General features: G+C 35.2%; 1 protein-coding gene across 3 annotated transcripts in view; it reads right to left on the bottom strand.

The window, feature by feature from the left end:
• The window catches only part of BRCC3 (BRCA1/BRCA2-containing complex subunit 3), an 85,053-nt gene that overhangs the window by 28,143 nt on the left and 43,920 nt on the right, over positions 1 to 12,990 (bottom strand). For 2 of the 3 annotated variants that reach the window (XM_024116726.3, XM_024116725.3), the window contains one exon: positions 7,901 to 7,975. The exons of the other annotated variant lie outside the window; for it this stretch is intronic. In XM_024116726.3, coding sequence (XP_023972494.1) covers positions 7,901 to 7,975 — 75 coding nt within the window. The remainder of the gene's footprint in view (positions 1 to 7,900; positions 7,976 to 12,990) is intronic. 3 annotated transcript variants of the gene reach the window in all.

Raw genomic sequence — 12,990 nt, 5'->3', positions numbered from 1 at the left:
AGGCCCACATACCGCAAAAAAAAAAAAAAAAAAAAAAAAAAAAAAAAGAAATCAGGAAAAAAAGACAAATTAGACAGGAAAAAGGTGAAGATGATAGTCACTTTCTTGTTGGACAGTGGAGAAATATCTTTATAGTTCTGAAAGAAATAAAAGTCAACCTACAGTTCTTTACCCATCAAAAACATGTTTTAAAACTGAAATTGAAGTAAAGACTTTTTTCAGACATATAAAAGTTGAAAGAATATATTGCTAGAAGACTTGCATTATCAGAAATATTAAATGACATTCTTCAAGAAGAAAGAAAATGATGCCAGATGGAAACAAAGAAATGAAGAGCACTGGAAACTGGATAAATACAGACATTTTTTTCTTAATTTAAGTTTCTTGGAAAGATAATCAACTATTTAAAGTAAAACTAATAACAACATACTATGGGTTTATAGCATACATACAAGTAAAATGTATGACAGTATTAGCACAAAAACCAGGAGGAGAGAAATGGAAGTACCGTGGTGCAAGGTTCTTAATACTGCATGTGAACTAGTATAATATTACTTCAAGGCAAACTGTGATAAGTAAAAAAATACACACATATATATATATATATACATATACATATATATACACACACACAGACACACCAGTGCTTTTCAACCGGGGTGATTTCACCCTTCAGGGAACATTTGGCACTGTCTGGAGACATTTTTGACTGTCACAACTAAGGAAGCGCTACTGGCATCTAGTGGGTGGAGGCCACAGATGCTGCTTAATATCCTACAATGCACAGGACTTCTCCTTGCCACTACAGTTGTCTGGCCCATGATGTCAATAGTGACAATGTTGAGAAACCCTACTAAAGTAATATAACAAAAGATTATCACTAATACACCTACAAAGGAGGTAAAATTAAATCATAAAAATTACTCAATCCAAAAGAAGGCATAAGAAAGAGGAAAAAGTGAACAGAAATTAGATGAGACAAATATAGAAAATGAATAGACAATAGAAGCAAGGTGGTAGATTTTAAACCTAACCTCATTAATAATCACATTAAATGTAAAGGATCCAAATATGTCAATTAAATGGCAGAGATTGTCAGATTGGGCAACTCCTAGATCCACCTGTAGGCTAACTACAAAAATCACACTTCAAATTTAAAGACACAAATAAGTTAAAAGATACAACATGCTAACAAAACTCAAAAGAGAGTAAGTGTGGTTATACTAATATCAAAGTTAATTTCAGAGAGAAGAACATTAACAGAGATGAAGATAATTTCCTAATGATAAAAAGGTTAATTCATAAAAAATACATAACAGTCCTAAACATGTAGGCACACAATAACAGAGCTTCAGAAGCTATAAATAAAAAACTGATAGAATCATGAGGAAAATGGACAAATCTACAATTATAGAGATGTCAATACCCTTCCCTCAAAAATTGATAGAACAGTGCACACAAATGCCAGTAAAAGTAAAGACTTGAACTACATTATAAAACATCTTGATCTATATGAGTCTCCTTATTCCTAGTCATTGATTTTTTTCAAGGTTCAGACCAGTCATCTTGTAGAACGTGCCACATTTTGGATTTGATTATTTTATTATTACACCCAGGTCTGGCAAGACTACTACATAGGTATTGTACCTAGGTTTGTTGTATACATGAAGTTTTAAAAACTCATTCTTTTTTTTTTTTTTTTTTTGTGGTATGCGGGCCTCCCTCTGTTGTGGCCTCTCCCGTTGGGGAGCACAGGCTCCGGACGCATAGGCTCAGCGGCCATGGCTCACGGGCCCAGCCGCTCCGCGGCATGTGGGATCCTCCCAGACCGGGGCGCGAACCCGGTTCCCCTGCATCAGCAGGCGGACGCGCAACCACTGCGCCACCAGGGAAGCCCCTAAAAACTCATTCTTATAGAAAATTATTAGTAAAAACAAACAAAAATATAAAGCATGAGATTAAAAAAAGAAACATTCTAGCTTGGTTTAAAATAAAATTTCCACTCTCTTTTCTTTTTCCTTGTGCCTAAGAAATGAGTACAATGTTCACATTTGCACCTGTATATTTGCTGGCATTCTGTCACCTGTGTATGTGTTGTATTTTAACAACAGCAACAAAAATTTCTTAAGGGCAAAGCTTTTCTCTTCCTTTATTTTTCACAAAATGTGTATTCCAGTCTGCTAAGTCTTCTTATTACCACAGAGTAAATTATATTTAAAGAATGAACTGGGGAGGGAAAAATCTGTACTGGAAATATTTAAGGGATGAATTGGAAGGGAAAAAAATCAGTATTGAAAATGAAGAGAAAAGGGCAATTACTATCTTAGGCAGCCTTCTGAGTAATTAGTGCTATACAATCTCAGACTGCATACCAGCTGTTGAGTAAATGTCTTTATTTTTATTGGTTTTGCCCTTTAAATCTCTAAATGAGAAACAATAAAGAGATTTTGATTAACTTTAAAAAAACTTAACCTAATTGATATTTCTAAGCATACTCTACCCCACAGCAAAATACATATCCTTTCCAGGTGTACGCAGAAAAGTTACCTATATAGACCACATTCTGGGTCATAAAACATTCTCAATGTATGGCATGGGGAACACAATCAATAATATTATAATAACTTTGTATGGTGACAGATGGTAACTTGACTTATTGTGGTGATTGTTTTGTAAGGTATATAATTATTGAATCACTGTGTTGTGCACCTGGAACTAACATAGTATTGTAGGTCAATTATACTTCGATTTTAAAAATTAGGACTTCCCTGGTGGCACAGTGGTTAAGAATCCGCCTGCCAATGCAGGGGACACAGGTTCGAGCCCTGGTCCAGAAAGATCCCACATGCTGCAGAGCAACTAAGCCCAGGTGCCACAACTACTGAGCCTGTGCTCTAGAGCCCGTGAGCTGCAACTACTGAGCCCACGTGCCACAACTAGTGAAGCCCGCATGCCTAGAGCCCATGCTCCACAACAACAGAGGCCACTGCAATGAAAAGCCCGTGCACCGCAACAAAGAGTAGCCCGCACTCACCGCAACTAGAGAAAGCCTGCATGCAGCAAGGAAGACCCAGTATGTCCAAAAATAAGTAAATAAATTTATATAAAAATTAAACAAAACATTTTAAATAATTTTAATAGGATTCAAGTAAAAAAGAAATGAAACTGAGTTATTTGTAATGAGGTGGATAGACCTGGAGTCTGTCATACAGAGTGAAGTAAGTCAGAAGGAGAAAAACAAATACCATATGCTAGTGGGAAGCAGCCGCATAGCACAGGGAGATCAGCTCGGTGCTTTGTGACCACCTAGAGGGGTGGGATAGGGAGGGTGGGAGGGAGGGAGACACAAGAGGGAAGAGATATGGGAACATATATATATGTATAACTGATTCACTTTGTTGTAAAGCAGAAACTAACACACCATTGTAAAACAGTTATACTCCAATAAAGATGTTAAAAAAATAGGATTCAAGTCACAAAAAGTATTTTTTATGACCACAATGGAATTAAATTAAACATCAATAACAGAAAGATATCATGAAAGCCCCAAGTATTTAAAAACTAGATAATATACTTTTAAATAACTTGTGGATCAATGAGGAAGTTAAAAGAAAAATTAGAAAGTATTTTGAACTTAATAAAAATGAAAGTGTACCAAAATTTGTGGGATACAACTAAAACAGTACTTAGAGAAGGAAATTTATAGCGCTCAACGTTTATATGAAAAGATAGGTCTCAAATAATGGATCTCAGTTCTATCCACCTTTTAAAAAACTAGAAAAAGAAGAATGAAGGAAGTTCACAGTAAGCAAAAGGAAGGAAATAACACAGATCAGAGTTGACATAAATGGACAAACAGAGAAAACAAGTGAAACCAAAGGTGATTCTTTGAGATATGCAGTAAAACTGTTAAACCTCTAGCCAGACTTATCAGAAGAGACACAAATTACCAATATAGAGATGAGAAAGAAGATGCAAATTACCAACATAGGAGTCAGAGATGACATTACTATAGATTTCACATATAATAAAGGATAAAATATTATGAACAACTTTATGCCAATATATGCAATTACTTAGATAAAATGAATAAGTACCTTAAAAGACACAAATTACCAAAGCTCACTCAAGAAGAAATAGGTAACATGAATAGCCCTATATCTATTAAATAAATAGAAAGCTTCCCACAAAGAAGCCTCCAGGCCCAGAAAGCTTGAATGGTGAATTCTACCAAATACTTAAGAAAGAATATCAATTCTACCCAAACTCTCCCATTAAATTGAAAAGAAGGCTATACTATCCAACTCATTTTCTGAAGCCTGCATTTCTCTGACACCAAAGCCATAGAAAGACTTTCCAAAATTGAAAACCACAAACTAATAGCCCTCGTGTATACAGATGCAAAAATTCTTAATAAATTTTTAGCAAATCAAATCCAGCAATACATAAAATGGATAATTCATCATTCTTCATGGGGTTTATTCCAGGAATGCAAGGTTGGTTTAGCAATCAAAAAATCAGTGTAATTCATCAATATTAACAGGCTGAAAAAGAATAGACTATATGATCATCTAAATAGATTTTTATAGAATAAGCATTTGATAAAATACAACATCTATTATTGATGAAATAGAAAACTCTCAGCAAACTAGGAATAGAAGGAAACTTCCTCAAACTGATGCGAGAACCTATGAAAAACCTTCAGGTAACATCATACTTAATGGTGAAAAATTGAATGATATCTCCAAAGATCAAGAACAAGGCTACCGTGACTGCTCTCACTGTCATTAAACTGTATTCAGCAGCTTATTAGAGGTTTCAATGAATGTGGTAAGGTGACAAAAATAAACATAAGCATCCAGATTGGAAAGAAAGAAGTAAAACTGCCTCTATTCACAGATGATGACCTATGTAGGTAATCCAATGGACTCTTCAAAAAAGCTACTAAAATTAACAAGTGAATCTAACAAAGTTGTAGGATACAAACTCAATATATAAAAATCAAATGTATTTTTGTATAGCAGCAATGAACAGTAGGAAAATGAAATTAAAACAATAGAACAGTAGGATAAACATATGAAATGTGTAGGGATAAGTCTGACAAAAGATATGCAAGACACGTATACTGAAAACTACAAAAAATTGTTGAGAGAATTAAAGACCTAAATAAATGGAGAGATATACCATGTTCATGGACTGGAAGACTCAATTTTTTTTTTTTTTTTTTTTTTTTTTTTGGTATGCGGGCCTCTCACTGTTGTGGCCTCTCCCGTTGCGGAGCACAGGCTCCGGACGCGCAGGCTCAGTGGCCATGGCTCACGGGCCCAGCCGCTCCGCGGCATGTGGGATCCTCCCAGACCGGGGCGCGAACCCGGTTCCCCTGCATCGGCAGGCGGACGCGCAACCACTGCGCCACCAGGGAAGCCCCCTTAATATTTTTAAGATGTCAATTCTCCCCAAAATGATAATAGAGTCAATATAATCCCAATAAAAAATCCCAGCAGGCGGTTTTGGAAAACAGCCCCTGGTAATTTCTTAAAAAGTTAAATATACACCTACCATATGATTCAGCCAGTCTGCTCCTAGGTATTTCTCCAAGGGAAGAGAGAACATATATCCAATACAAAGACTTGTACACAAATGTTCAAAGCAGCTTTATTTGTAGTAGACAAAAACTGCAAGTAACTCAAATGTCTATCAACAGGTGAATGGATAAAAAAATTGTGGTAATAATTATATCATTTAATACTAGTCTGTAATAAAAATAATGATACATGCTATAACTTGGATGAATCTCAAAATAATTCTGTTGTTTGAAAGGAAACAAAGAGTACATATTCTATATATATATGTATATATATACATATATATTTCTAGAAAATGCAGAGTAATCTATATTGACAGCAGGTCAGGGTTTCCTGGGGTTAGGGAAGGGATAAGAAGTGGCAAGGGAGAGGAATTACAAAGGGGCACAAAGAAAATTTGAGGGGTGATGGATATGTTCATTATCTTGATTGTGGTGATAGTGTGTATAGGTGTGTATTTGTCAAAACTTATCAAATTGTATACTTTAAACATGTAGTTTATTGTATGTCAATTATACCTCAATAGAACTGTTAAAAAAAGTAAGGCAACCAGGGCTCCTTGGAGAAATGCTGACTCCAGGGCTGAATGCAGGAAAGGAGGAGATGACACTGAAACATCTTCTTGTGCCAGAAAATCAGGTAGTACTCAAAAAATGATGGGAACATGTCAATAGAACATGGGAGGGGCTTCCACTGTGTGTGTACTATGTGTCTCAAAGTAGCTAATGACAATAATGGGTTAGAACCTATTGGTAAAATAAGAATCCAGGTGTCCACACTGATATAAATAAATGAATGAAAAAATAAACAAATGGGAAAAAGGAAAAGCCCTTCCCTGGAGTAGAATGCTAACTAGTAAATGTAGACGGAATGATGGAATTAGACCATTGCCTTTGATAACCATCTTAATAATAAATAATTAGGAAAGGATCATTGATGAATGCTAAAACTCCCCACAAGATACTTACTAATTTCAAAGGGAAAAACTTATAGTGGAAAACCTCATAGACACTTCCTTAAGGGCACGGTCAAAGTTGCAATCACATATGATGGGACAAATTGATATCATATGCCTCTTAAAACAAATCACTGAGAAGAACACAACATCACTTTTGTGGTGTTACTGCCGAAGTATATAATCTCCATATAATTATGATAAAACATAAAGAAATCCAAAACGAGGGACGTTTTTCCAAAATAACTGGCCTGTAGTCTTCAAAAATATTAAGGTCACAAAAGACACGGGAACTGTTTCCAATCAAAGGAGACTAAAAAGTCATGACAATTATGTGCAATGTGTGAACGTGGTCTGCATCCTGGACCAGGATAAAGGTTTTTTTGTTTTGTTTTTTGTACAGTAAGGGATGTTATTAGGAAAACTGATGAAATTAGAATACCATCTATGGATCAGATACAGTATTATATGAATTTTAATTTCCTGATATTGATTATTTTATTATTGTTATGTAAGAGAATGTCCTTGTTCTTTAGGAAATATCCACTGAAGGGACATGATTTGTGTAACTTATCTTCAAATGGTTCAGGAAAAATTATCCATAGGTATAAAGAAAAAAGGATAATGGAAATATGATAAAATTCTGACATTTGGGGGATCTGGGTGAAGGGTACACAGGAATCCTTTGTACTATTCTTGCAACTTTTCTGTAAATCTGAAATTATTTCAAAACAGAATGTTGTAAAACATTAAGAGTATTATCTAAAAGAATCAAAACAGTAAGGACAATTTCTAAAACTGAAAAAACAGGTAATGAAAAACTCAATCAGAGTAACAAATGGAAGGAGAGGTAAAAAGAATTAAACAGAAAGTATGGCACAAAGGAAGCAGAAAAAAAATAATGGCAGGAATACTGCCACATATACCAGCAATGATAATAAAATGAATGCATTACACTCACCTATTAATAGACAGATGTTCTGATTGTTTAAAACCAAGTAACTCAAGATCTTGCTATATTCTATTTAAAAGAGACATACCTGAAACAAAATAACTGAGGAAGGTTGAGAATAAAGGGATGGAGAAAGTTATAACAGGAAAAGGATACTAACAAGAACTACAACATGCAACAAACAGGGAGTGGCAGAAGTTGCTAGCTGTCCTAATCCAAATGTCCTTGGTAACAATGCCAATTTTTAGCCGGCAGAGCTATCTGACAGGCCTCCCTGGAAGCTCAGGTGTGGCCACTTGACTAAATTCTGCCAATGAGATGAAAACTGAATTGTTTTCTGGGGCTTTCTGGGAAGGTCACTTATTAGAAATTGGCAGAGCTGGGACCAGCCCCTTTTTGCCCTCCTACCTTTCCTCTTCCTTCTGGCCCTCAATGGAGATGTGCTGGCTGGAGCTCCAGAAGTCTCGTGGACCATGAGGGGACCTTAGGATGGAAACCATACACCGAGATGGTGAAGCAGAAGATAGGAGCCTGGGTCCCTGATAGTATCGCAGAGCCCTTGAATACCTATCTCCAGACTTCTTCTACCCAAGAAAAAATCTTTCTTCTTTAAACTAATTTTATTTATTATTTTTTTCCTAATATATGTAGTTGAACCTAATCCTAACAGGAATAGTAACATTCTTTACAAAGAAAGAATTAAAGGCATGCATAAATATATGCATAAATAAATGGGACAGAGAGGGCTACTTCATATTTTATGAAGGAGAAATATACCAGGACAATATAAAAGTTATGAACCTTTATACATTCTTTATGCACTAACAATACAGCTTCAAAATATATAAGGCTAACCCTGACTAAAATATAGGAAATAGACAAATTTAGTTATGATGGGAGGCTTATACATATCTCTCTCAATGAGGAAGGATATAAGGATCAGTATAACACATCTTAACAAGCTTATTCTAACAAGGCTATAAGGGACTTTTACTCAAGAGACAATATACATATTTTTCAATTCATATGAAAAGGTTACAAAAATTGACCATGTTTGAAGTCAGGGGTCAACAACCTTTTTAATGGAAAGGCCAAACAGTATATGTTTTAAGCTGTATGGGCCACAGGGTCTCTGTTACAGCCACTCAGCTTTGCAGTTGTAGCTGGAAAGCAGTCATAGATAGTATGTAAACAAATGGGTGTGGCTGTGTTCCAATAAAACTTGATTTCCAAAATAGGCACCAGGCCCATGTGGCCTACAAGCTGTAGTTTGTGGATCCCCGTTCTAGGTAACAGAGGAAGTATAAAAAAAATTTCCATAAAGCTGATATCACACAGGCCACAATTACCATAATGTAGTGTTAAAAATGAACATAATAGCAAAAAATATCCCCCCCAACCTGGCCCAGATCTACACACCTGGACGTTTTAAAATGCATTTCTAAATAACTATTGAGTTGAAGAGAAAATAAAAACAGAAAACACAAGTGAGTTAGAAGTTAAAAAAAAACCACTGGAACTACTGTACAACAAAACCTATGTAATGGAGCCAAAGTGAGGAGGAAAATATATGTATTTTCCTTAAATGTATTTGTTAGAAAGCAAGGGAGACAGAAAGTAAACTTAGTTTTCATCTCAAGAATTTAGAATAAGGATAACAATAAGAAGAACAATGCAGCAATAATAAAACATACAGAAAATACAATGAAGAAATTAATAGAGAGAAAAGCAGACATTTTTTTAAAAAGAAAGCAAAGAAATTGAGTTGATCAAGAGAACCTAAAGCTGGTCCTTTGAAAAGACCAACAAGATAGGTAAGCCTCTGGAAAGAGAATCAAGAAAAAAGAGAAAAAACAAGTAAACAGCATTAGCAATGGAAAAGGGGACATACTTAAAGAGAGATCACACAATCATCCACTGAAGAAATATTTACTGAATGGCTACTATGTGGCAGGCCGTGACACAGTCCCCACAGTCATAGAGACAACAATCTAGTGGAGAGACCATAAATAACGAATGAAAAATTAAATTACATTAGTGATAAATGCTACAAAGAAAATAAAACATTTAAAAAACAAAACTACATATTTCCTCAAGTCAAAAAAAAATGGAAAACTTAGATGAAACGGACAATTTTCTAGGAAATATAAATTACCATAATTGACTCAAGGAGAAGTAGAAAACCTGAAAAAAAACAGAAACCAAAGAAGAGATTTAAATAGTGAGGAAAGATCTACACCCTCAGAAGGCATGAGGCCAAGATGGTTAAGGAAGAGAATTTCCAGTCTGATATAGCCTGTCCCAGAGCATACAACTACTACAATACTAAAATAAAACATAGCTAAAATATAGCTAAGAGAGGAATTTTCTTAAACAGATAAAGAATATCTGTCAAAAATCTACAATAAACATCACTTATTGGTGAATTATTAAAAACTGTCTCCCTGAACTTGGGAATAAAAAAGGATGCCTAATATCATCCCCGAAAGTCCTAGCAAATTTAGTAAGGCAATAAAAGAAATAAAAGGCATACAGATTAAAAAGCAAGAAATAAAATTGTGATTATTCACAAATGACCTGAGTGTGTTTGTAGAAGATTATAAAAACCCACACACTATTAGAATTAATAAGTAAATTAGCAAGGTCATTGGGCACAAGACCAACAAAAACAAATCCATTTAATTCATATATACTAGCAAAAAATAGGATATGAACTTTAAAAATTATGCCATTTATAATAGCTTTACAGTATTTTTAAAATAAAGATCAAATAGCTAGGAATAAATCCAACAAGAGGTACAAGGCCTCTATACTGAAAATTATAACATATTACTGAGAGAAATTAAAGACCCACACAAAAGGAGGGATATAACATGCTCATGGAGTGGAAGACCTCACTTTAAAAAGGTCATTTTTCCCTGAATTGAGCTATAGACTTAAAGCAATCCAAATCAAAACCCCAGCAGGTCTTTTTCCTGTGGATATTGAGAAGCCAAATTCTGAAATTTATGTAGAAATGCAAAGGGCTAAGAATAGCTAAGGCAACATTTGAGAACTACACAGCTGGAGGACTCATGTATTGGGTCGGCCAGAAAGTTCCTTCCATTTTTAAAGTTAAAAATAGAAGACACATTTTTCATTTTCACCAAGAACTTTATTGAACAACATATTCACCATTTTGTTCCACTACCTTCTGCCATTTTTCAGGCAACTTCATAACTCCATCTTCCCAAAACTTTTTATCTTTTTGAGCAAAGAACTGTTCCAGGTGCCTTTTACAGTCTTCCAGGGAACTGAAATTTTTTCCATTAAGAGAATTTTTGTAAAGACTGAAACAAATGGAAATCCAAAGGTGCAATGTCTGGTGAATACAGCGGATGAATCAGAACTTCCCAGCCAAGCTGTAATAGTTTTTGCCTGGTCATCAAAGAAACATGTGGTCTTGCATTACCCTGATGGAAGATTATGTATATTTTCTGTTTAATAATTCTGGACACTTTTCCTCGAGTGCTGCTTTCAGTGGTCTAATTGGAAGCAGTACTTGTTGGAATTAATCATTTGGTTTTCCAGAAGGAGCTTATAACAGAGGACTCCCTTCCAATCCCACCATATACACAACATCACCTTCTTTGGATGAAGACTGGCCTTTGGTGTGGTTGATGGTGGTTCATTTCGCTTGCCCTGCAATCTTTTCCATTCCACATTATTGTACAGTATCCACTTTTCATCGCCCATCACAATTTGTTTTAAAAATGGAACGTTTTCATTACGTTGCAGTAGAGAATCGCATGTGGAAATATGGTCAGGGTTTTTTCTGCTTAACTTATGTGGAACCCAACATCAAAGTGATTCACATAACCAAACTGGTGCAAATGATTTTCAACACTTGATTTGGATATTTTGAGTATGTCGGCTCTCTACCACATGGGTGTAACGTTGATTGTTCTCAATTAATGTCTCAATTTGATGGCTATCAACTTCAACTGGTCTACCCGACCGTGGAGCATCATCCAGTGAGAAATCTCCAGCACGAAACTTTGCAAACCACTTTTGACACGTTTGATCAGTCACAGCACCTTCTCCATACACTGCACAAATCTTTTTTTGCATTTCAATTGCGTTTTTTACCTTTCTTGAAACAATAAAGCATAATATGCTGAAAATATTGCTTCTTTCTTCCATCTTCAATATTAAAATGGCTACACAAAAATTCACCAATTTTGATAATTTTTTTTAATGCATGCTGATATGACAGCTGTCACAATGCAATCTAACAAAATTGTTTCGAATGAAGTTAAAGACAACTAAACGCTACTAGAGCCATCTTATGGGAAAAAACTGAATGAACGTCTTGGCCAACCCAATATTACCACATGTCAAGACCTGTTGTAAAGCTACAATATCAAGACAGTGTAGTACTGGTACAAGGATAGACAACAAGCCAAGGATAGAACAAAGTAAAGAATCCAGAAACATCAACACATAAACAAATGCCTGATTGATGACAAAAAAAATGGTCTTTTCAATAAACGATTCTGACTCAATGGACATCCATGTGAAAAAGAAAATGAATCTTGACCCCCTGCTTCAGACCATACACAAAAATCAAATCCAGGTGATTTATAGATATAAATGTGAAAGGTAAAACAATGAAACTTTTAGGTAAAAAGTAGAACATCTGAATGAGCTTCGGGTAGGAAAAATTTTCTTAAACAGAACACAAAGAGCTCCAAAATGGGAAAAAAATGATACATATTAAAATTAAGAACTGGTATCAAATATTTGCAAACCATATATCTAATAAAGAGTTAATATCCAAAATACATAAGGAACTCCTAAACAGAAATAGAGTCACAGATGTAGGAAACAAACTTATGGTTACCAGGGGGAAAAGGGGGGGAGGGATAAATTGGGAGATTGGGATTGACATATACACATGATGCCACTTATATGACAAATCTAAAATAGTCAAACTTAAAGAAGCAGACCATACAATAGTGGTTGCCAGTGGATGTGGGTAGGGGAAAGAGGAGTAGTTATTCAATGGGCATACAGTATTGTGCATTTCAAAATTTGCTGAGGGTAGATCTCACATTGTCTTCTTACCACAAAAACAAAATTATATGAAACAAAACAAAAACAACACAAGGAAACTTTGAAGGTGTTGGATATGTCTGTTACCTTGATTGTGGTGATGTCAGCCCTATGCCTGATTTATATGTAGATTCTAGATCCTATGTAACCCAATAAAGGCAGAAGCAAAAATTTAAAAGCAGAGTGCAGATAAAACAAGGATAAGGCTCAGGAATTCAAACAGTGCTTCTAGTGAGGACTTTGGTAATCTTGTCCATGCCTTAAGTTAAATAGATTCTGGATTTGACATTCTTTTTTTTTTTTTTTAAAGTAATTTATGTTTTACTTTTTTTTTTTTTTTTTTTTGTGGTACGCGGGCCTCTCACTGTTGTGGCCTCTCCCGTTGCGGAGCACAGGCTCTGGAC

This window comes from Physeter macrocephalus, chromosome 21, assembly GCF_002837175.3.
Source record: "Physeter macrocephalus isolate SW-GA chromosome 21, ASM283717v5, whole genome shotgun sequence".
Classification (NCBI taxonomy): domain Eukaryota; kingdom Metazoa; phylum Chordata; class Mammalia; order Artiodactyla; family Physeteridae; genus Physeter; species Physeter macrocephalus.
The sequence above is the reverse complement of the archived record's forward strand: the minus strand, read 5'-3'. Positions and strand labels throughout refer to the sequence as shown.